We start from the raw sequence: 25,274 nt of genomic DNA, 5'->3' as shown, positions 1-25,274 counted from the left end.
CTGGTCACCCTATCGTGACTGTTTCCGCAGTGGCAGGGCTGGAGCAGCTGTCAGCACTGGGGCCACCAGAGTAGAGGCCGGCAGTTGGCCCCAGGGCTGCCGGAGCAATGGTCCTAGGGCCACCAGAGCAGCGGCTGGCAGTGGTCCCTGGGACGATCACCCGCTCCCCCCACCAGGCTGCTGGAAGTCAGCCCTGGGACCACCAGAGCAGGGGCTGTCAGTTGGCCCCAGGGCTGCCGGAGAAGCTGGCTGGTGGTCCACCCTGCGGCCACTGGAGCAGCGGTCGTCAGGGCCACTAGACTAGTGGTCCCCAGGACCACCAGAGCAATGGCCAGCAGTCAGCCTCAGGGCTGCTGGAGCAGTGGTCCCTGGGGCTGCCAGAGCAGTGGCTGCAGATCAGCCTAGGGCTGCTCTAGCAGTAACTGGTAATCAGCCCTGGGGCTGCCACAGCAGTGGCTCCAGGACTGAAGAGGCGGCTGGGGTTCAGTCAGACCCCCTAGAACTGGAGCAGTGGTGTCCTTACTTGCTACTGACAATAGATAAAATAGCTATGTGAAATTAAGGCATGCCTAACTTAAGTTTGAGAAAACCTAACACAAGAAAGCTCATTAGAGGTGTTAAATTATATCTGGCAATGCTGGAGCTGTCAAGATTGTCATGTTTTTTTAAGCTATTTTCCAATCAGGCATGTGTATATATTTTTTCAAACTTTATTACTATATTAAGGCACTTATACAAAGATGGCCTGATTTTCAAAGGTTTAATGGGATCTGTGGGTGCTCAGCCTTTTTGAAAAATCAGGGTGGTTGGAAAGTCATACATATTTTAAATGAAATATATATCAAATTGGTTAGAATTTTAGAAGCTGGCCTCCACTTTTACATCAGCAAATCATTATTTAGCTCTGCGAGGAAAAAACCAGGCCAAGTTGAGGTTGGGCTGAAAATCAGACCCAAACCACACATTTAGGAATATAGGAATAGGATATCTACAACAGAAAGATAAATACATCTAGGCATTCACAAATATTCTCAGAATGTCGCAGTGCTCTCTTTTTAACAAATAACATAAAAACAAGTGAAAAAAGAAGAGCTCATCCTGACATTTTGATCGTGCTATTTTGCTCCCAAACATAATAACTTATACTACAGCCTAGAGGGTACCTCATCCTGCCAGAACTAACGTGTTATTTTTAGTGCAGAATGGAATGTAGAACATTGAAGCCATTTTAACTACCTCAAGGCAATGGTGGGATAAGTAAAATATTCTGATTCTGAGTGTACCTGGTGCTTCACTTACGATAAATATTAAGACTGTTTCTTATTTTTTTTAAAGGAATGTGTTAAATATTTTAAGTAACACTACAATAGAGCAGCACATCTCATTGAGAAGGATGTGCCCAGGTACAAATAAGAATGAAGCTTTTCATACTTTGTTAAGGGGTCAATTGTGCCTTTGCCACATCCTTCAGCTGTGGGGGATGCATGGCCTCAGGAGCTGATTGGAACCTCAGAAAGTGACAATCTACTTCTTAATTTCCCCCTGCTCCAAGGGGAAGTACCCTGCACCCACCCTATATTTTACACAGAGTATGTTCCCCACCATGCCAGTCTGAAGGTGGAGCCAAGGCTGCCCCCATTCTTCTCCTTTCCTGTCTGCTCCTCATATAAATGCATGAGAGGGGATGTAGCTTCTGTCCCATTCCTACTGCTATCCATAGTATAGGTAGCTGGCAGGGGCCACACCCTTATTCCTCTCTAATTCCTCTGCTTGCTTCCTTTTCTCCACAGTAGCACAGAATGGGCCCCAAATGGGCTTCAATTTCTGCAGGATTTCCTCATTAAAGGTCGGACGCTCAGAGCCTAGTCCTGCAAATACTAATGCTAGTGGGTGTCTGCAGGATCCGGTCCTTGATATGCAAAATAACTAATTAACTTGCAGGCACGATAATCTAGACTTCTGTTTGTGGGAAAGCAGGATAGGTTATCATACTGATTGGATGGTTTAAAGCAGTGTTTTGCCAGCATTTTTATCATTTAACAGAGACATCTCTGATTTGAGAGCCTCAGCTTCCTAACCACTAATTGCTCCACCCCAGTGTGGCATGAATTCAGAAATATGACAACACAGACAGAACAAAAACATTTTTGGGATGAATTCAATGTTTCCTGGTAGGTCAGCATCTTTATTTTAGTAAACATTTATCTGAAAATATTGATTTCAGCCCAAAGTGGGGAGTTTATTTATGTTTAAAAAGAAAAGCAGATGGAAAAATAAACTTTGTAAAAGTTTTCCCCTAACTATTAACCAAATTTGCTTTTTAAACACAAGGTTGGTAGTAATACTCCTCCTCCTCTTTCTACTAGGCTACACAGATGTCCATTCAGTATAACCCCACTAACTGAGAGCCAAATTTGACCCACTGATTTCAAACTGACTGCTCGTATGAACACGAGTTGCATGAGCTGGCTAAAAGAGCATAATTTAATTTGCACATTTTTTCTCATATACTTTACTGATTACGGTCCAGAGTGTGACCGGCTTCTAAGCAGTTGTATAAGGATGAGGGCCTCTCCTCTCTTGTGCCCCAGTAAAGGACCCCATTATAATTTATGAAGTATTGTTTGTATTAAGTATTGTACTGTAGTGCTTAGAGGCCAAAACTGAGATGGGACCTCATTGTGCTAAGTACTTTGCAAACACAACACTTACCGGGGGATCAACACTGTGGTGATCGATGCACCAGGGGTTGATTTAGCGGGTCTAGTGAAGACCCGCTAGATCAACCGCAGATCGCTCTCCCGTCAACTCCTGTACTCCACTGTATCGAGAAGAGTAAGGGGAGTCGACAGGAGAGTGTCTGCTGTCAACATAGCATAGTGTGGACCCCGCAGTGAGTAGATCTAAGCTACGTTGACTTGAGTTATGCTACTAACGTAACTCAAATTGTGTAGCTTAAATCAACTTTCCCCTGTAGTGTAGACAAGGCCATAGTAAAGAGTCACTTCACTCTAAATGCTTTAGACAGACACAAAGTAGGATAAAGTAAGTGAGAGACAGGGAGATCCTGGGACAGATACGCTTTTACACTAAATCCACTTTACACTGCCTGTAAAGGGGCCTCATTGTTCATGAGAATTTGGCCCTGAGTGACTTGTCAATGATCACATAAGAAGTCTGGTCTGAAGGAAACAATGGAATTATATTTTCAGTTTTCAAAAGGACAAAGCACATTCTCTGCAGAGCTCAACAGAGAAGGGATAGCAGGAGAGGGGCCGAGTAGCTGAATTTAGGAATCAATAGAACAAGATCTGTGAGTCACACCTGCCAACACTGGTGACAGATGAGAGAATGTTTTCTCTGTTGGGCCTTCACCCTTTGAGGACAGTTCTGGAAGACAGCGAAGTAATGATAGGTCAACATTTCTATGGAATGTATATTGTCCTAAGCTTGTACTCGATATAAAAAGTTAATGAGTGTGGATTGCTGGCAAAGTGATTCAGGAAACTTATCTAGCGATTGACCATTATATGGAAGATTTATTGAATCATTCTGTCAATAATAATCTGACATCACTGTACTTTTACGGCAGGTGCAGACTGAGCACTGCTTTACAATTATATGGCTTCCCACTTCCTGAGACGGACAGTGAGCTTCAATTTGTAGCATTATTTCAAGTGCCTACAGAGGATCTTGAGTTCTCAACACTGACCTGTACACCAAGTGGATGGTGAGAGAGGAGGAGATAATAGTCATGATTAAGCTCACTAAGTGATGGTTAGTTTTATACCTACATCTAGGATGAAATCTTGGCTCCATTGACTTTAATGTCAAAACTTCCACTGACTTCAAATTGACCCAGGTTTTTACCCTTAATATTTTCATGATTTGAAATCATTGGGAGAAGAGAATGCATCATTTCCCCCTCCCTTATTTCTATTTTTTCCCCCATTTCTTTGGAACATGCACAATGCTCCTAACCTGTGAAGTTTTCTAAGATGCATATCTAAGTTTTGAAAGGAAGCAGTACAAACATGTGTAAATGCAAATGAAAGTCTTATTGCAATTCTAGAGGCTGTCTGTTCTTGGTTAGACCCATGTAACACCACTGGAATCCTAAACTCACCTACAGCCTCAGCAAATCAACTGGAAGAATGTGGTGTCATAGAAATAAATAAGAAGATCATTTTATTCTGCTGATTTAAATTATACCAAAAACAAGACTTGTAAAATCAAAATGGTACCCTAAGAATTTTCAGTGATGTTTTATATTTTAGATTTAAAGAGATAGCTGGGGATCAAAATATTAAGCTACTGACTTATTATGCTGCAGTTACTTACATCCTGTATATCTCATGCAAATTTGGCCCTCACTGTTTGTTTACTGACTCTATAATAACATAAGAATGTAAGAATGACTATACTGAGTCAGACCAAAGGTCCATCTAGCCCAGTATCCTGTCTTCCAACAGCGGCCAATCCCAAGTGCTTCAGAGGGAATGAACAGAACAGGTAATCATCAAGTGCTCCATCCCCTGTTGCCCATTCCCAGCTTCTGGCAAAATCAAGGCTAGGGAACCATGCCTGCCCATTCTGGCTAATAGCCATTGATGGACCTATCCTCCATGAATTTATCAAGTTTTTTTTAACCCTGTTATAGTCTTGGCCTTCACAACATCCTCTGGCAAGGAGTTCCAAAGATAGACTGTGCGTTGTTTGAAGAAATACTACTTTTTGTTTGTTTTAAACCTGCTGCCTATTAATTTCATTTGGTGACCCCTAGTTCTTGTGTTATGAGAAGGAATAAATAACACATCCTTATTTACTTTCTCCTCACCAGTCATGATTTTATAGACCTCTTTCATATCCCCCCTTAGTTGTCTGTTTTCCAAGCTGAAAAGTCCCAGGCTTTTTAATCTTTCCTCATATGGAAGCTGTTCCATTCCCCTAATCATTGTTGCCCTTTTCTGAACCTTTTCCAATTCCAATATATCTTTTTTGAGATGGAGCAATCACATCTGCATGCAGTATTTGAGTTGTGGGCGTACTACAAATTTATATAGAGGCAATACAATATTTTCTGTTTTATTCTTGATGATTCCCAACATTCTGTTAGCTTTTTTGATGGCCGCTGCACATTGAGTGGATGTTTTCAGAGATCTATCCACAATGACTCTGAGATCTCTTTTTTGAGTGGTAACAGCTAATTTAGACTCCATCATTGTATATGTATAGTTGGGATTATGTTTTCCAATGTGCATTATTTTGCATTTATCAACACTGAATTTCATTTGCCATTTTATTGCAGACTAACATTAATGTGCTGCAGGAAATGCAGAAAACCTGACATGTGAGAGCCTTTTAAGAGCTTTATGTGTATCTATTGATATCACTACCCAGAGCTTAAAAATGACAGCCACCATTGCTAGTTTTGGTTTCCTGTGCAGCTTGGATGAGTTTTAAAAATATATATTTTCAGCTATTGCCTGCAGCCTGTTTACTCTAAGCACATCTAAGTCTTCTTTCATGAATCAGCAACTGACCTAAGATATGAAGTGAGCAAATGTATTGCTTTTTCTCTTCTGAAAAAATATTAGTTCTTTGAGTGACTAGCCAGACCCAAAGGCTTATATAAAACATAAACAGCATTGTGAATTGATTGGCTATTCAACAGCTGTCCTTAAATGTTCAATATGCTGGTGGTGGTGGTTTCTGCTAAGACTGATAAAACAACTAGATAATTTATGCTTATTATTGCAGACTTGCTGGTTCAGATGACCAATGGCTATCAGATCACAAAAGGTCAGGGCTGCTGTCAGCTGTGTCCATGTGCAATGATTACACCTTGTGTTGAAATCTAGTGGTTTATGGTTTCGTTTGCATAAGAGGGAAAAGGGGAACATTAAGGGCTTTAGCCCCTTCTAAATCCACTGAATCTCTCACAACAGAGCCTATTAAAGAGGTTGCTTTCTAGGCAGCCATTGCACTCCAAAATAAAGTGTCCCAGTACTAATGATCCAGGCTTAATATTGCATATAGCAGTTCACAGAGCACTGGCTAGCTATTTAGGCTGCAGATGAAAATGGTTGTAAAAATATATGTGAAAATGTTTGTTAAAAAAAATCAGTGTTTACCTTGAGAAAGAAAATCTCTGTAAAACTCTGGGTTAACGTATTTTCATTTTTACAAAGAAAGCATTGCGTTTTAACAGCCATCTTTGGGTCTTTAACAGTTTCCTTCCAGGTGTTTACATTTCAGAATCCACTTTAAGGTGTAGTTTTTACTTTTGTTCTGTGTCAAAGAGCTCATTTCAATTACTCTACATACTTCTCAAAGGCCCCATTCTCCTACATCGGCAACACTGAGAAGGGGCTTTTCTTACCATGGCCATCCCAAATGGGGCTTCCCAGGAGAAAGAGGAAAGCAGTGTAAGTTCATACAGTTTAGGTCTCTGCCTTTCCTACCTCCAGCCTTCATCTTCTCCGCCTACTCCAATGTAGCTGAGCTTGAATTCCACAGGTATGTTTTAGAGGCACAACACCTCACATCACCCCTACTCTGAGCACAGGGTCCTTGACTTGGCTGATATAATTCATATTTTGATTGTTGTCTCTCGTCTCCCCTAAACAGTTATTTCCATTTCGTTTCCTCTTACCTATTTAAGACCTCTCTTTGAGGGATCTCGGTGATATAACAAGTAACAACTGTAATATTTTTGGATTGCTAACTTTTAACTCCTATGTTTATTTAATTTTGAGCCTTTTAAAAATTCTGATGTTCTACTGACCAAAACATGGACAAAAGCAACACCTAAAAGCTCTCTTCTCAAAAGTTCACAGTGAAAAGATAAAGAAAAAAGAAGCAGGATGCTGTGATTTCATGGCGTTTTCTTCATTTACTCTCTAGACGATCACATAAAAAGACAGCAGCAGGAGTGTCTAGCAGAAGTTATAAAAATAGCATGTATTTTCACAGCTTACTGGTTTTCTAGCTAGTCTCTGCTGTTAGAACTGCTTTGGATAAAGAGATGAATACCTGGAGGGCAACACTGTACAGAGACTCAAATCCATCAGCTTAATATCTAGCAGCAGTTAAGAAAGCAAACAAAAAACTTGGATTTATTCAGTAAAGGATACAGTGCCTATCAGCAGAGATCATTAATGGGGTTAGTTAATGAAGGGGGTTAAGTAAGGGGGTTGGTTGGACCATACTCTGTATTGCCCATCTGTTCATCTATGCTCCCATGCAAATAGTATCTGCGCACCTTCCAAGTATTTAAAAATAGAAAAAGTGTGTGTGTGCGTGTGTGCACGCGCGTGCATGTATGACAGAAATGAAAAGAGCTTATGGAAAGCTAAGCCAAAAGAATGAGTTTTATATTTAGTTTTAAATAAATTAGTGGCCTGGTCATTTTTATATCTGGCAGGAGTGAGTTCTGTAGTCTAGGTCCAACTCCTGTGAAAGTTCCTTCTACAACACTTATAAGCCTCCTCCCGGTTGCCAGGTTTTTTTTCATTGGAATATAGCTGTTGTGAAAGGTCATGGAGGGAGTGATAATCTCTCAAGTACCAACAGCCAAGCTGAGGGGAGGCTTTGAATATTAGGACAGAGCCCTTGCACTGAACTTTGCATCCAGTGGGAATTCAGGGCCAGATCAACATGTTCATGGAATCTATTCTAATAAACAGATGGACTGTTGCACTTCGTACCAGCTGAAGCTTTTAACAGGTGGGATGAACAGTCATACTTTCTCTACAGCCAGGCTGGCAAATGCTGACCAGGCCTCCTAACAGCTAAAGTAAACAAAGGACTGTAGAACAGAGTGAGTGAGAGAGAGAGTGTGTGTGTCAAAGTGGGGCCGAATGAGTGGAGTAGTCACGCACAGAGAAGACTAGAGGAATGAGCAGAAGAGTAAGTGGGATGTGTACTGGAGATGGGTGAGGAGAGAAAGATGGAGAATACAGTGAAAGGAACAAGAGATTGAAATCCTTATGACTTTTAAATTACTCAGAACCTAAAAATGGATGTACCAACATTGATTAACAAATCATATATATACCGTACACACACATTTGTATACGACTCATCCGAATTGTTATTTAGAATGTGGAGCAACACCCACAGTTCATTCTGCAGAAAGGTAATTACTTGGATCATTATCTGTTAGGATCAAAGTTACCACTAGAGTCTGAGCACAAAAATGTGCCTGCAATGAATCCAGGGCTCACAGTGCAAGGTTCCTTTGACCTGACAAAAACAGCTGCCTCCACGACCCTACCATCCACCTGCCTGTGGTGCTGTGTGATGCCCATTTCCCCCAACTTTAGCTCACTTGTCTTCCCACATCTCAATGCTGGTGGACCAGGGCTGGCATACTTTTTTTTCTGGAATTATAACATTTTTCTTCTATGTCTGAAAATGTGTGCTATCTTTTTCTTAATTAAAAATAATCTCACTCTGCATTTGTTTTACTGCACAAAGTGTACTGTTCTTTGGAAAAAAAATTTCTTGCTCAAAAGCATGAAATTAACTGCTCTCAGCCAGGTCTGAAGAGGCAAGGGGATTAAAATATTTTTTTCTAACTGCATTTAAAAATAATCATTTGACAATGAATAAGCAACTGCACATGAATCTAAGGTAGAGGCTACAGATTCTGCTTTCTCTGACTGAACCACATTCAAATAAAACAAAAATACCACTGTTAGCAGGAGGGCTGAATTAGGGCTTCTGCAAAATCATTCTGCAAAAGAATTGTCTAACTTTCAGATGAAGGAAATGTTGCTTTGGAATAACATTGCATTAACATTTCCCAGTTCTGGAAGGTGTTTAACACCCTTGACTCCTACAACATCAGAAGGAGCTGAGGGTGGTCAGCACCGTGCAGGATATTCCCAATATTTTACTACACTTGATATATTACCTGAATCTCTTCTCTGAATTAATTTTCCTGATTAGAAAAACAGTGTCCAAGAATGCACTACAGTTTGAGCGTTTAAATAGTTTTATTTCTAGACTATTTGGCAACTTTTTACTGACTCACTGGCTTGCATGAAGGGGTATATTTTCAAATCCACCTATAGAATATTTATGCCAGAAATGGCCCTTGTGCACAATGTTCAGAAATTACCAAATACTCTGTCTTTATGTAATATGATGATCATAGAATATCAGGGCTGGGAGGGACCTCAGGAACAGGGGCGGCTCCAGGCCCCAGCACGCCAAGCGCGTGCTTGGGGCGGCAAGCCACGGGGGGCGCTCTGCCGGTGCCGCGAGGGCGGCAGGCAGGCTGCCTTCGGTGGCTTGCCTGTGGAGGGTCCACTGGTCCCGCGGCTTCGGCGGACCTCCCGCAGGTGTGGGACCAGCGGACCCTCCGCAGGCAAGCTGCCGAAGGCAGCCTGCCTGCCATGCTTGGGGTGGCAAAATGCCTAGAGCCACCCCTGCTCAGGAGATCTAGTCCAACACTCTGCTCAAAGCAAGACCAATCCCCAGACACATTTTTTGCCCCAAATCCCTAAATGGCCCCCTCAAGGAGGAAACTCACAATCCTGGGTTTAGCAGGCCAATGCTCAAACACTGAGCTATTCCTGCCCCTGTAAATTAGTGGTCTCCAATTTTTAGTACTGTGGAGAGCAATGCAGGCTCAATGATAAATGTGTAGTGAGAAATAAATGGTTATTTGCTCTGTTTCCTTAGCAATAAAATTGGGGAGGGAAGCGGAAACAAATGCTAAACAAAAAATTGAAAAGCAAAACATACATTCAAGGTTTTTAAAAGTCTGCTGCCCGTTTTTGCTAATTATTGCAATTGTTCAAATTTACAGCAGAAGAGTATAGAGTCTAATCAACTGCAAGAAGACCCCGGTTTAAAATACCAAATACCTCTTTCCACATTTCCATATCCCCCCCGCATTTTTGATGGTATCCTAACACTGTTAAACTGGATTTTATCTGCAGCGTCACTCCTGTTACCAGTTCAAAAACTCAGAGATGTTTCCCTTCTTACCTTCAGAGTGAGATGCTACCAATGCACTACTAAAATGCCACTATTTTCTTGTTAAATTGCATTTCATCATCTTTTCTTGATGATTCTGAACTGCAAAAGCTTGATCCTGCACCAATGAACTCAATGGGAGTTTTGCCAAAGTCTTCAGTGGGAGCAGGATCAGGCCCTAAATCCCTTAAAAAGAAGTATGAAGAAACATGTTTTTCAGACTTTACCTGTTGCAGAACAACAAAGGTTGTCACCATAAGAAAAACAAAATGCTAGCAAAGGAGTTGTCTTTAGCTCTGACCGCTAGGTGTTTGCGGCGGTGGAAAGTACCTAGAGAAAAATCTCTATTTCCAGCATCAAGGGGTCACAGTGCAGTTTTGTGGATCAACAATTTGAAGAAAAAAAAAAAAAAAGGTAACCATGGAAAACATTCACAAGAATTTGACCATAAGCAGGGGAATTACACTCCTAGATTATAGTGTAGTCATAACCTATGTCAGACAGAATGAAGATGATTTCCTAGTGTGGCTCAACTGTTTTCAGCACTTAGCAGATATTCAGCTGAATGAAACAATACATATAACAACTGATACCATGAGACCGACTAACCTGGCCTGGTTGTCGGTCCTGTCTAACATCGCCCCTCCAGACAGCAGGCAATAAGTCACCTTGCAGAATTTGCTCCTTAAAGTAAAGACATGCCACAACCACCCATTTAAAGATGTGGTTAATCCACCAAGCCACAGGGCTTAGCTCAAGGCAACCTGCTCGGACTGTTCCCCTACAGAACCTCAGTATTGCTTTCAGATGGTGTACCAGGCATCAAGAACAAGCTTCAAATGTAGCCAATGCCTATCTCATGAGAGATTCCTGGTTTTGACTTTCCATGCCTTCTTTGGGTAAAGCTTAAATCACTTCAGATGTGATCAGATGTTCTGCTAACGACCACCCATGACTTCGTGATATCCCCCTGCAGCTGTGGTCAGTTAGAAGAAGATGTAGGCCACATACTTGCAGACTGCACCCATTTGCAAGAGCTGCCTGGTTAACTCATGGACTTGTACAATGCTCTTCCCTCAGCTATTGAATGGTTGAGACACTCAGGGTATGTCTGTACTGAAATTAAAAACCTGCAGCTGGCTCATGCCAGCTAACTCAAGCTGATAGGGCTTGGGCTAAGGGGCTGTTTAATTGTGGAGCAGATGTTTGGGCATGGGCATGAGAAGTGAGAGGGTCCTAGAACTTGGGCTGCAGCCTGATTCTGAATGTCTACACTGCAATTAAACAGCCCCATGAGCCTGAGTCAGATTACTCTTAAACTAACATGCTTGATTTACTATCTTTACATATATATAAGATGAATATTTTTCTTAAATTTAAGTTATATATTTATTTTCCACCCCTTCCCACAAGGTAAGCCTGGTCAGATTGTGTCCGGAAACTGTAACATAGGAGTAGAAAACAATGACATATTAAAAGGGAAGAAATAATTAAAAAAAAAACAACCCAAACCCTAGAAGAGTACATGGAACAAGGGAGAATAGAATAAAACCATGAAGTCTGCTACGGAAACACTCTGTGGATTTAAATTACCTGATCTTAGATAGGTGCTACAAAAAAGTCATAGGAAAGTAGGCATTGTAAAGAGAAAGATAAGAGATAAGGTCTTCAAATAGCTGAAGGGTAAAATAGGAAGGATATATTATAGCGAGTGCTGGTAGCTCCACCAATTATTAAGGTTGCCAAACACTTCCCATTATAAGACCCTGTTTTCAGTTGCTTATACTTAGTCAAACTTGAACCATTTGAACAGAAATTATCATAGATTCATAGAGTGTGAGGTCAGGAGGGAGCATTAGATTATCTAGTCTGAACTCCCGTATATCACAGGCTACTAAATTTCACCCATTTACCCCTATATTGAACCCAAACTGAAGCATCATTTGTGTCTGACAATCATATCTTCAAGAAATACATGCAATACTGATTTTAATACTCCAAGAAATGCAGAATCTACCATTTCCCTTTGTAGTTTTTTCCAATGGTTAATCACTCTCACTGTTAACAAATTGTGCCTAATTTCTAGTTTGAATTTGTCTGGCTTCAGCTTCCAGACATTGGTTCATTTTATGCCTTTCTCTGCTACATTTAAGAGCCCTTTAGTATGTGGAATTTTCTCCTTGTGAACATATTTGTACAATGTAATCAAGTGACCTCTCAATATTCTTTTTGATATGCTAAATGTATTGAGCCCTAAATCTTCCACTGCATTTTCTCCAGCCTTCAAATGATTTTTACGGCAGTTTTCTACACCCTCTCCAATTTTTCAACTTTTTTGTGCAAAGTGTTGACACCAGAACTGTATGCAGTATTCCAGTATCAGTCTCACCAATACCATATCCAGAGGTAAAATCACCTCCTTACTTCTACTCACTACTCCCCTGTTTATATATCCACGGATCCCATTACAACTCTTTTGCCACAGCATCGCACTGGAAACTCACGTTGAGTTGCTTGTTCTCTTTGACCTCTCAGTAATTTTCAGAGTCACTGCTTTCTGGGTTACAGAACCTCATTCTATAGCTATGGCCTGCATTCCTTGTTCCTAGATGTAGAACTTTGCACTTGGCTGTATGAAAAAGCATTTTGTTTGAATGGGACCAGCCTATCAAGCAACCCAGACCACTCTGTATGACTGCCCTGTCCTCATTATTATTTGCCACTCCACCTCTTTGTGTCATATGCAAATTTTAGCAGCTGTGATTTTGTATTTCCTTCAGGAAATGTTGAATAGCATTGGGCCTAGTACTGATCCCTGCAGAACTCCACTAGAAACCACCCCATTCAATGATGATTCCCCATTGACAACTATTTTGAGGTCAGTTAGTCAATTCTTAATCCATTCAACGAGTGCTCTGCAGATACTCAATATTGCTAGAGAGACTGGCTGGGTTTTCCCTGTTAGGTGTCTGCCTCCTCCTTTTTTTTTGGCAAGATTTCAGATAAAACTGTTCAGCCATTTCTGAGAACAAGGCTAGGGAAACATTAACATTTTGCCCATGTTTAAAAAACAAAACAAAAGAAAAAAAACCCCTCCTGGTGACCCTATTTAGAGCACGCGGCTCACCAGGGTAAGTATCCTGGTGGGCCAGGCCAGTTTGTTTACCTGCCATGTCTGCGGTTCACTGCTCCAGGCCAACGGGGGCGGTGGGAAGTGGCGCAGGCGAGGGATGTGCTGGCTGCAACTTCCTGCCACCCCTATTGGCCTGGGACAGCTAAGTGAGGCCAGTGGGAGCTGCGATCGACCGAACCTGCTGACATGGCAGGTAAACAAACTGGCCCGGCCTGCAACGTGCCAGAGATTGCCGACCCCTTCTCTAGTGCCCTCCATGTTTTGGAGAAATTTGTCAGTGATGTAAATTTTTCTTCTCCTATGAAAATGCAAAGAAATTTGCCCAAGTTATAAGCTTCTGAAAAACTGCAGTTCACACATGCTCAGTACAGACTTGTCCCGGTCCACAGCTTAATTTCCCAAATATTACATCTGAACTGGGTATGCTCCAGCATTCAAATGCAGGCAGCTGAGAAGAACTTGCCCTGCAATTGCATTTCTAGGTTGCTGTGGGCCAAGGCTTAGGACTGAGAGCAAGGACTATTTAGAAAAGCTGGACATGCACAAGTCCATGGGTCCAGATCTAATGCATCTGAGGGTGCTGAGGAAATTGGCTGATGTGATTGCAGAGCCATTGGGCATAATCTTTGAAAAGTTGTGGTGATCAGTGGAGATCCCGGACGATTGGAAAAAGGCAAATATAGTGCCCATCTTTAAAAAAGGGAAGAAGGAGAACCCAGGGAACTACAGACTGGTCAGCCTCACTTCAGTCCCCGGCAAAAACATGGAGCAGGTCCTCAAGAAAACCATTTTGAAGCACTTGGAGGAGAGAAAGGTGATCAGGAACGTCAACGGCAAGTCATGCCTGACCAACCTGACTGCCTTCTATGATGAGATAACTGGCTTTGTGGATATGGGGAAAGTGGTGGATGTGATATATCTTGACTTTAGCAAAGCTTTCGATACAGTCTCCCACAGTATTCTTGCTGGCAATTTAAAGAAGTATGGATTGGATGAATGGACTTTAAGGTGGATAGAAGGGGGTGGGGGTCTGAGCCAGGCATGGTCCCGGCTGGGCGGGGGGCGTTACATGGTCACTAGCCCGTGGGCTGGGGCCGGGCGCAGCGCAGCATGGCCGGGTGCGGGGCACCGCGCAGCCGCCGCTGGGGCGCAGGCTCATGCTGCTAGTGCGGGGCGGAGGCGATCATGGGCAGGAGCCTCGCTCGGGGGCCCCCCCGGGTGTGCTGGTCGCCCGGCTGTGGGCGCTGGCTGTGGGGGCGGTGGAGAAGAGCCGGCTCAGGTGAGAGCAGCCCCCGTGTCTGTCCATCTGTCCGCCCCCTTCCTGAGGAGCAGGCAGCATCCCCCCTCGTCCCTTCCCGCCCCCGGGGCTCACTGGGGGCTGGTCCGCTTGGGTTCGCTTAGCCCCGGTGCCGGGTTTCCTGCTACGGTAACTGCTGGGCTTTGGGGGCAGCTGAAAACCTCCCACCCGGGAGGGCTCCCTGCTGCCGGGATATGTGCAAAACAGATCGTGTCTCCTCCTCTGCCCACACCAAACACAATTCAAGCACCCTAGGAACACTTGACCTAACTTGAAAATACATCTCTAATGTATCTAACCTGACTGCAGCAGAGCAATTTAATATAACCCAGTACCAGGAAGACAGACAATTTAAAAACTCTCCCCCAGCAATCCACCCCCTCACACACAATTTAATCTAATGACGATAACACTGCTCTATAGCCAAAATGCTTCTGAAATAAATGTAGTCAAACTTTACTAATTCTGGGTCACTGAGAACGAAAATGATGCTTAAAATTGTTGATTGGCTCTAGTTTTCAAGTTATGCTATTGGGTCAGTATATACGACCCTTGACTTGGGAATAGCGGAGGATAAGTGAGTTATAAAGGGAAGGGATCTCAATTTAAACCAGAAATGACTAAAATACATCTTTGACTGGATCTATGAATAAATCTATGACTGGGTTTGGACAGTACTTGCTTTTTAGGCAAAACAATGAATGATGCAATCTGAAGCTGGTATTGCGTCATACATGATATGAATTGCATCATGTTATTCCTAGAAGTCATGGATGATGCAATCATAACGAAGCTTACATCACTCTGCTGAACAAATTGCCCTATATCAGCTCTAGAAATCATACAGTGTCGTGCTCTCTCATTTGTCAGTGTTTGATTTTGCAAAGGGACATATTTCTGTTTAGCCAAAGTGAGCAGAGATGCCTCGTACTTGTGTGAACAGTGCAGATAACTTCTGCTATGTTTGTGGTGAAGTGACTTTTGCATCACAAAAGCGCAGTATAACCACTATGGTTAAGAAAGCCTATCACCTTTATTTTGGCTGCAAAATTGGAGATCAGGACAAGAGGTGGGCCCCACACATATGCTGCAACACTTGTGCAACAAATCTTTGCCAGTGGTTGAACAGGAAAAGGAAATCTATGCCTTTTGCAGTGCCAATGATTTGGAGAGAGCCAACAGATCATACCAGCAATTGTTACTTCTGCATGGTGCCTCCAGTTGGGAAAGGTGTGTCAAAGAAGAAAAAGTGGACTGTGCATTATCCAAACATTCCATCAGCTATACGCCCAGTACCCCACGGAGAAGGACTGCCGGTTCCTGATGCACCAGAATCATTCTCACTTGAGTCAGACGAGGAAGAGGAAGAGGATGAAACTTCTGGTCCTGAACCATCAATGTCACAGGACCCACATTTTCTCCCATCCTCCTCCTCTGAACCACACCTCATAACACAAGGTGAACTGAATGACCTTGTCAGGGATTTGGAACTACCCAAGAGTAAGGCAGAGCTGTTGGGCTCCACACTACTGCAGTGGAATCTCCTGGCAGGTGATGTTAGGGTTTCCATGTTCCGTGACCATCAAAAGGATCTTGTCCCATTCTTCTTCATGGAACATGATCTTGTAGCCTCCAACAACATTGATGGTGTGATGGCAGCCCTCAACATCGTTCACGATCCAGATGAGAGGAGACTGTTCAGTGATTCATCGAAGACGAGTCTTAAAGCTGTTATACTGCATAATGGCAATTTTTTGCCATCAATTCCAGTTGGTCATGCAGTCCATATGAAGGAAACCTATGACAACATGAAACAACTTTTGAGGTGCATAAACTATGACCAACATCAGTGGCAGCTTTGTGGCGATTTGAAGGTTGTTGCTCTCTTGCTTGGTCTGCAGACTGGATACACAAAGTACTGCTGTTTTCTCTGCGAATGGGATAGTCGTGCAAGAGATTCCCACTACACCAAGAAAGATTGGCCACTCCAACAGTCATTGGAGCCTGGGAGGAAAAGTGTTCAGCATCCACCACTTGTTGAATCAAGGAAGATTTTGTTACCACCCTTACACATCAAGCTGGGTCTGATGAAGAACTTTGTCAAGGCCATTGACAAAACACAAGCAGCTTTCAAGTACCTCCATGGAAAATTTCCAAGGTTAAGTGAAGCTAAGATAAAGGAAGGTGTCTTTGTTGGTCTTCAGATTCATGAACTTCTTCGAGATGATGCATTTGACCATGCACTGCGTGGCAAGGAAAAGCCTTCCAGTTAGTGGCAGTAAGTTTTCTTGGAAACAAGGCAGACAACTACAGGTTGTTGGTGGAAAACCTCCTCAAGGCATACAAAAGCCTTGGTTGCAACATGTCACTAAAGATACATTTTCTGCACTCTCATCTAGATTTTTTTCCACCGAACTGCGGAGCAGTGAGCGACAAGCACGGCAAGCGATTTCACCAGGACATTGCAACAATGGAGAAACGCTATCATGGCAAATGGAGCCCATCAATGCTTGCAGACTATTGCTGGACAGTGACAAGAGATGCTCCATTTAATGAATACGAGAGACAAGCCAAGAAGCGCCGAGTAGACACTGAATTGGACTAAACTATGTACATAATAGTTTGCCTTTTGTTTCATAATAAATTTTAGTTATATAACCCTTTTGCTGATTTTTAAAGTGTTACATAAACAGGACAGGTGAAATATTATCATGTAAAGCAACCATAAACACATGAAAAGACCTAGGTTTACAATTAATGATTAAAACTCTACTATCTACACAATATACATAGACATCAAATGTAAAAACTTACATAACTTAGAAACAGTAGCCAATCAGTTGTTTTGTCATATTTGAATTCAGCACATCAAAATACATAATAAATAGCACATTTTATCTCTGAAGCAGACGACTTCTCAAAAATTGTAGACCAGTGTAATTGAAAAGGAAAGGGACCAATTATTTAACACTGACTTAATAAAATATTCTAGAATAGATACAGGTCATTGATAGCTGCTGGATCATTGTCATTTCATCTGCTTTGAAACGAAAGTCACAGAGTTCTCGATCAAAGGGGCTGCCCAGTGGCAGTGGTCAGCAGTTCTGGGCTAGCCGAGCTTCCCATTGTCTCTCTGCTGTTTCCTTTCCAGGGACCAGGTCGTGAAGATGTTTAACCAGGCGTACGGCAGCTACATGGTAACTCATATTTTTATATTGTTCTTGCTCACATGTCTCTGGACAAAACCCTGAGTCTTATGTCGTGTCTGTTCTTCTAACCCTGCTTACCCAGCAGCCTTCCCTTCCACCAGTGTTAGGGGTTTGTTACAGGAATGGGTGGGTGATATTCTGTGGCCTGCCTTGTTCAGGAGGTCGGACTAGATGATCATAATGGTCCCTTCTGGCCTTGAAGTCTATGAGGTAGTGATCAACGGCTCAATATCAAGTTGGCAGTCGGTATCAAGCGGAGTGCCCTAGGGGTGGTGGCTGGTTTTGTTCAACATCTTTATTAATTATCTCTATGATGGGATAATTGCACCCTCAGCAAGTTTGCAGATGACACTAAGATGGGGGGAGAGGTAGATAGGCTGGAGTGTAGGGATAGGGTCCAGAGTGACCTAGACAAATTGAAGGATTGAGCCAAAAGAAACCTGATGAGGTTCAACAAGGACAAGTGCAGAGTCCTGCACTTAGGATGGAAGAATCCCATGCACCACTCCAGGCTGGGGAATGACTGGCTAAGCAGCAGTTCTACAGAAAAGGACTTGGGGATTACAATGGATGAGAAGTTGGATATGTGTCAGCAGTGTGCCCTTGTTGCCAAGAAGGCTACAGGCATATTGGGCTGCATTAGTAGGAGCATTGCCAGGAGATCGAGGGAAGTGATTATTCCCCACTGTTCGGCAGCGGTAAGGCCACATCTGGAGTACTGCATCCAGTTTTGGGCACCCCACTACAGAAAGGATGTGGACAAATTGGAGAGAGTCTAGTGGAGGGCAATGAAAATGATCAGGGGGCTGGGGCACATGATTTACAAGGAGAGGCTGAGGGAACTGGGCTTGTTTAGTCCGCAGAAGAGAAAAGTGAGGGAGGATTTGATAGTGGCCTTCAACTACCTGAAAGGAGGCTCCAAAGACGATGGAGCTCGGCTGTTTTCAGTGGTGGCAGATGACAGAACAAGGAGCAATGGTCTCAAGTTGAAGTGAGAGAGGTCTAGGTTGGATATTAGAAAACACTATTTCATTAGAAGGGTGGTGAAGCACTGGAATGGGTTACCAGGGGAGGTGGTGGAAGCTCCATCCTCAGAGGTTTTTAAGGCCTGGCTTGACAAAGCCCTGGCTGGGATGATTTAGTTAAAGTTGGTCCTGCTTTGAGCAGGGAGTTGGACTAGAGTAACATCTGAGGTCTCTTCCAACCCTAATCTTCTATGATTCTACGAACCTGTCTCCCCTTGCTGTTCTCAGGCAGAGGGGAGGAAGAAGACATCTGAATTGAATGCAGTGAGGACAAGAGACAGTCACTGGAGGGCAGGAGTAGAAGATTGGGACAAGAAGGTAGTGGGGAGATTGGGAAGCTGATGGTGGGGGAGAGACAAGATGGGCAGCAGAGGAGATTGTGACTGGGAGCCAGTGGGTGATGGGGATATTGAGATCAGACAAGAAGATGGAGGAGAGAGTGGGACAGGCTAGGCATGGAGACTGATACTGGGAACTTGGGAAGGGAGATAGGTCTTATGAGAAGTCAGGTTACATAAGAACAGGGAAAGAACTGGGAGTGGCTGGGCAAAGGGACTGGGACTAGGAACCACGTGGTGGTAGTGGGAGGAGCCCTGGGCAGGGGTGGGGTGGTTAAGACCCAGTAGAGATAGGTAACATGGGTGTTGAGGTAACTGGAGGCTGGGGGAGACACAGAGCTGACAAGGAACTGAAAGGGAGAACTGAGACTCTCTGGACAAGGAGACTGGGGACAAATGAGCCAGAGAATGGATGGAGAAGGAGACTGAGAGCAGGAGAGAAGAGCGAGGGGTGACTGGGATGGGGAGTCTGAAGTTGGGGAGACTAGGACTTGCTGTGTAAGGAGACTGAGTATGGAATGAGAATCCTGAGGAATGGAGCATGGGACTGAGATGCTGAGCCAGAGGTGGGGAAGATACAGGACAGGAACAGGTTGGAGGGGATGGGGCAGAAGAGATTAAGCTTGAGGAGAATGGACAGAAGAGTCTGTGTCCACTAGAGCACGCTCCCCTCCAGAATCTGGAATGGAACCCAAGATTCCCATGTCTCCGCATTCTTCTGCTATCTGTAAATATCTGAAACTCATTGGCAAAGGGGTTTCATCATCCTTATCATCCCCCTCTAGGGCTTGTCCATATAGAGGATGACAAACTACCACTGCCATCAGTGATTCCATTAGCTCAAGTGGCAAAAGTCTGCATGTTGGATATAAGGGTTCTAACCCTGTTGATGACCCAGGTTGGTGTCAACATGAAACCATACAATTGATTTTTTTTCAGTTTGCTTTTTTAAAAGCTAGGAAGTTACACACAACAAAAATATGTTAAATGAGCATTAAGGTAGGAAAGCCAGGTACTGAAAAAAGTTAGTAAATGCCAGACTTAGGAATTCCTGTGTAACCTTACTTTGTCCCTGTGGCAGGGTGCTGCTAGAAAGGCCTTAAGCAGCTCCTGCCACTCCAGCCCCAATCCAGAGGACTGGATTGGGGCTGGGTAGATAGCCTGATGTTTGCCTGGTAACTGACCACACCTGCCAGCCTTGTTAGCAGGAGCTATAAGGCTGGGAAGAAGTGAGAGCAAAGGGGAGTGGAGACCAGGAGGTGAGATGAGACGAGACTCAGAGGGAGGTGGGAGTCCTAGTTTGTTGCTGACTAGGCCTGTGGTAGGCCAAGCTGTTGTAAAAAGCCTGTATACAGTTGGAAACTGGTGGTGTGGACATGATCACAAATAAAGAGTACAGGTGTTGCACGAGCCTGAAGTCTCTGAGAAGAGGGGGAGAAGGGCTGAACCGGATGGGCACGGCATGTGCCCCGTTACAGTCCCCCTTGTGCAAACATGATACAGCCTTGAATTACATGATCCCAATGATATTTTTCCACAGGACCCCAGGACCCCAGCCCCCAGTGCATGGGATGGGTCTGCTCTAGGAATGAATCATGTCTGTATAGTGAAGAAGTATGTGTATGACACCCACTTCATTTGTGGCAGAAGTTGGACGGTGTATAGTGAATGAGGCTGGGGACTGCAGGAAGAGAAGGGACAATCTCCAGGTTAAAGCAACTGAATGCTGCCCTTAATAACAGAATCATTTTGTTGCCTCTGCCACTATGTTCCTTTTTGATGCTGGGCAAGTCAGTTAAATCAAATTTTTCCCTAAGTGGTCACTAATTGTGCATTTCATTTTCTGGGTGCCCGATTTGCAGAAGTGCTGAGCGCTCACAGATGCAACTAAAGTCAATGGGAGTTGTGCTTTCACCATATACTGTACTATATAATGCTAAGTACTCTGAAAAATCAGGTCCTAGATTCTCAGATGGGGCACCTAAAATTAGTGGATACTTTTGACTTTAGTTTCTCTGCATCTCAGTTTCTCATCTGTAAAATGGGGATAACACTCGTCTCACAGGGATATTGTGAAAATAAATTAATTCGTATTTGTGTAGCACTCAGATATTGTAGTGATGAACACAATAGAAAAGCTCACAAAGAAAATAATTCAGTCTTCAGAGCAGGATTTGATGAATACGGAATAAACAAGGCCTGGGGCCACCCACTGAACAACAAGGAGCAAACAAAATACTGAACAGCTGCTCACTGAGCGTGCATTATCCATTCTTAGTACTGAATGAGGCATGGATCTTCAGAAAAATCTATGTAATTAAAGCATGCCTCATAATGTGTATACACAACTTTAGTTTTGGCATTTCCTAACTTTTCAGTGCTTGATTTTCTACTGTTAACAGTGTTCTCTTAATGTAGCTTTTTAAATGTAATACATATATTTACTGAACCAACAAAAATACTTAGCATTTACATATCCTTTTACATTTATAGAGTTTGTTGTACATACTAACTGATTAGACTCCCCAGTAACCTGATATGTAATATTGTCCCCACTATAAATACAAATAAATGTAATTAAGAAAATAAGGAGGAAGACGCAGGTGAGTTCCTAGAAAGAATGAGTAGTTAGGTATAATTTCTGGCCTGAAGGTGCTACTCCCGGTTAGTGACTCATGGTCAGAAAATGCCCTGTGCCTCAATCTTTCCAGCTATTATAAGCAGAAAATTACTCCTGTGGGAATTTTGCAGAAATTTATGTGTGCACAGAATTTCCCCTTTTCCTCCCCCACAGAAGTGGGCTGCAGAGATATTGGTTGCCGCTAGGGGCCGCTGGACTCGGCAGAGCCCAGCTCACAAATAGAAGACAAGGCCATGGGGAGGGAACTGGAGGTTTCCAGCAGCTGCAGTTCCCAGCATGCCCTGAGGGAAGGAGAGGGCAGCATGCAGGAAACTCTGTGTAAGCCTGGTACTGAGCATCAGGCTGTTTCTCCCTCTGGATCCCTGGGCTCTGGGGGGTAGAGGGTGTGAGTGTCTGGGCTGGCAGGTGGTGGGGCATGGCTGGGCTCTGGGTTTGTGTGTCTGGGCCAGTGGGGCCACGCAGCTGGTCTCTGGGGGGTAGGGGATGTGAGTGTTTGGTCTGAGGGGGAGGGGTCTGCAGCTTGCCTCTGGGGGGGAGGTGGGGAGTGTGAGTGTCTGCCCCCCACCTGCTGGGCTGGGACGGGAGGGGCAGAGAAACAGGAACTGGGTTGTCATGGGGGTTTCTTTAACTCTCTAGTCCTGGGGGAAATTGTGTGTGTCGGTATTGTTTCAGACATACTTGCTGATGGGTATTTTGAAATAAATTACAAAACAATTGAAACTGGCGTGATTATATAGTGTGGTATATATAGTAAAATTTTCAGAATTTTACAATATTGTGCATGGAATTTTTTTGGTGCAGAATTCCCCCAGGAGCAGAAAATGAAAAAACAAAACCAAAATCCCAAAGCAAACACACGCCCACCCCAAAACAGGCCTGTGGATTTTCTAAAGGGTGATGTATTTTTATCTGGTATACAGGACATTTCTAGAGAATCAGTGACTTGTAAATTAGCTGGTCTGTTGCTTGCATCATTTCTTGGCATTTCATTCAGCTTTTAATTAAACACAGAGAAATATATTTTTTCTATGCAATGATAGAGAACCATTTTCATTACAGATATGCTCCCGATTAAAAACAACAATTACCCCACAATCTTTTCCTCCTTCTCATGATCGATTTATAATGGAGAAGCCAAAATGTCACTGAATTAAATACTCTGCTTTATCTTCTGTGATAAGAAAAGCAATAATTCAGTATAATAGTGCACAGCCACTATCAGCACCGAGCCTGGGATGCCATCACATTTACCGCAAGGGAAAACTTTTCTCCTTGAGTCCTTTAATCGGTTGCACAATCATTAATTTCAAAGACACATTTTTAACTGCTTTCACTGTAAATACTTCTTTAAGCAGAAAAGACTACATATAATATTAATTACTTTTGTGTAAAATATATGAAGGGAAGAATTTTAACATCACTGAGCAATTGTCTGTAAAAAAAAGGTGGTTGTTTTAAATACAGAGAAACATTAAAAGCTCGTACCATAGCCTTAACTAGTAGTAATATTTTCAAAAAACACCTTCATGACTTAAAAGCCTAAGTCCTACTGCCTTTCAATGAGACTTATAACCTCAGTATTGCAATGCCTGTCAGACGAGCCCATGTCTGTGCTATAAGCTAGGGGTGTGATTCCCCTGCTCGTGTACACGTACTCGCGCTAATTCTCATGGAGCTAGCACGAGTATAAGTAGCACTGTAGCTGCACTATCATGGGTAGTGGCATGGAGGCACAGCTGAACCATGATGAGTATGTACCCACCACTTTCAGGTGGGATTGTACATGGCACAGCTCAGCTGTGCCTCTGCGGCCGTGACCCATGTTACCACAGTTATGCTGCTATTTATATTTGTGCTAGCTCACTGAGTGCCAGTGCAAGTATGTGTACACGAGCAGAGGAATCACATTCCTAGTTCATAATGTAGACATAGCCAGAGCTGAGCAATGCCTGGATACCTTTAAAAACCTGGGCCTTACGCACCTTTTAAAAATTTCCTGTAAAACGTTAGCAATGGGTAACTTGCTTCCTACACACCTAAGTCATTTTTATTTCAGGTCATTTTAGCTTTTATGGATTTGTGAGAGGCAAAATGCATAATCTTTGTTGCTCTACTATATTCCCAAGATTATCTTATGTAGGCCCCTATTCAGCAAGGGTTTTAAGCATACAAATAACTTTAAGCTTATGAATACTCCTATTCAAGCCAAATTTTTAGATTTGTTAGTGCCAGTAAAGAGTTCCCTGTGCACTGGGCATATTGTCAGAAACAACTTAGTTCAACTTTGTAATACATAGCTGAGGCAGAATATTGGATCATCAATAAGCAATGGTTATAGAAGTCTGCTAAAGAGCGTCAAGTATTTCTGTAATACTATTGTTTGCAAGTGCCACAAAGTGATAGAGATGTCTCTGAAAATATCATTCTTGAAAAAAAATTCAGGTACAAAGGAAGAATAGCCCATGAATCACCTTTGAGCCCACAGCCATCCTTAGGCCAGTCAACAGCTTGTAGTAAACAATCACATACAAAATAAATGGAACAACGAATTACTTTAGTCCCCAAAGCAAAAAAGAGCAATCGATATGAAGGGCATTAATAAGAGTTAATTTGGCACACCAGCCTTAATTTAGGATTTCAATGTAAATAATCTAAGCAGGTTAGTTAACCTTAGGGTGACCAGACAGCAAGTGTGAAAAACTGGTACAGAAGGGTGGGGGGGGCGGGGGGTAATAGGAGCCTATATAAGAAAAAGACCCAAAAATCGGGACTGTCCATATAAAATCAGGACACCTGGTCACCCTAGTTAACCTTTTTTTTTTTAATATGTGAAAGAGGAGAATTCTACACTAACTTGTGACACATAGTATTTTTTCCACTATTTCAGAGCTTAAAAAAAAGCCAATGATAAAATAGTTCTCCATTCCAGCCCTAATCCTCCAACAAGTTTTGTCATTGATCTCAAATTGGAGCAGGATCTTAATAACTATTTAGTTAAATGGATGAACTAACCTGAAATGTGAACAAAAACCAATAATGATAGGTGAAATGAAAGCCATTCTAAAATGAATATTAGAAAATGTGCCACTATGTACACAAAAATGCACATTTTTAGCAGGGGATTGGTGGACATGATTACGCTCTGATGCAAATATTTTCCAGCATAAAAAAAAAAAGAACCCAAAAAATACTCTTACTTGTTTAAGCTTCTTTAGATCTTCATCAAGTTCCAAGTTGTCCAAAATAACAGCAACAAACAAGCTGAGCAAAATCTACAAAACAATTAAAATATTTTTTTAAAGTTTGAGTTCCCTTATGAAGCAATATTAAATACTGTGGGTGAAATCCTAACCACTCTGAAATACCTGGGAATTTTGCCGTTGACTTCAATGAGGCTAGAATTTCACCCTGTTTCTACTATTCTTTTTCTAGGTAGTATATTGTATTTAGCTGTGTATACAATAGTTAAACAAAATTACAATTTGAAGATTTTAGACTCCATGATAATTCATTTTTTATGTTTAATGAATATCCTTTGAAGTGTACCTAACAGGAGAAAATCACTTAACATTAATCAGTCAAAGTAATTATAACAAGAAACAAAGTGTAATCCTGAAGTAGTAGGAGAAATACTACAAAAC

At 42.7% G+C, this 25,274-nt stretch overlaps 1 protein-coding gene across 1 annotated transcript in view; it reads right to left on the bottom strand.

The window, feature by feature from the left end:
* The window catches only part of NALCN (sodium leak channel, non-selective), a 390,104-nt gene that overhangs the window by 121,170 nt on the left and 243,660 nt on the right, over positions 1–25,274 (bottom strand). Inside the window, exon 16 of the mRNA XM_045008683.1 lies at positions 24,831–24,905. Within this exon, the coding sequence (XP_044864618.1) occupies positions 24,831–24,905 (75 nt within the window). The remainder of the gene's footprint in view (positions 1–24,830; positions 24,906–25,274) is intronic.

The sequence above is a fragment of the Mauremys mutica genome, chromosome 1 (assembly GCF_020497125.1).
Source record: "Mauremys mutica isolate MM-2020 ecotype Southern chromosome 1, ASM2049712v1, whole genome shotgun sequence".
Lineage (NCBI taxonomy): Eukaryota > Metazoa > Chordata > Testudines > Geoemydidae > Mauremys > Mauremys mutica.
This window is presented reverse-complemented; position numbering and strand designations above follow the sequence as displayed.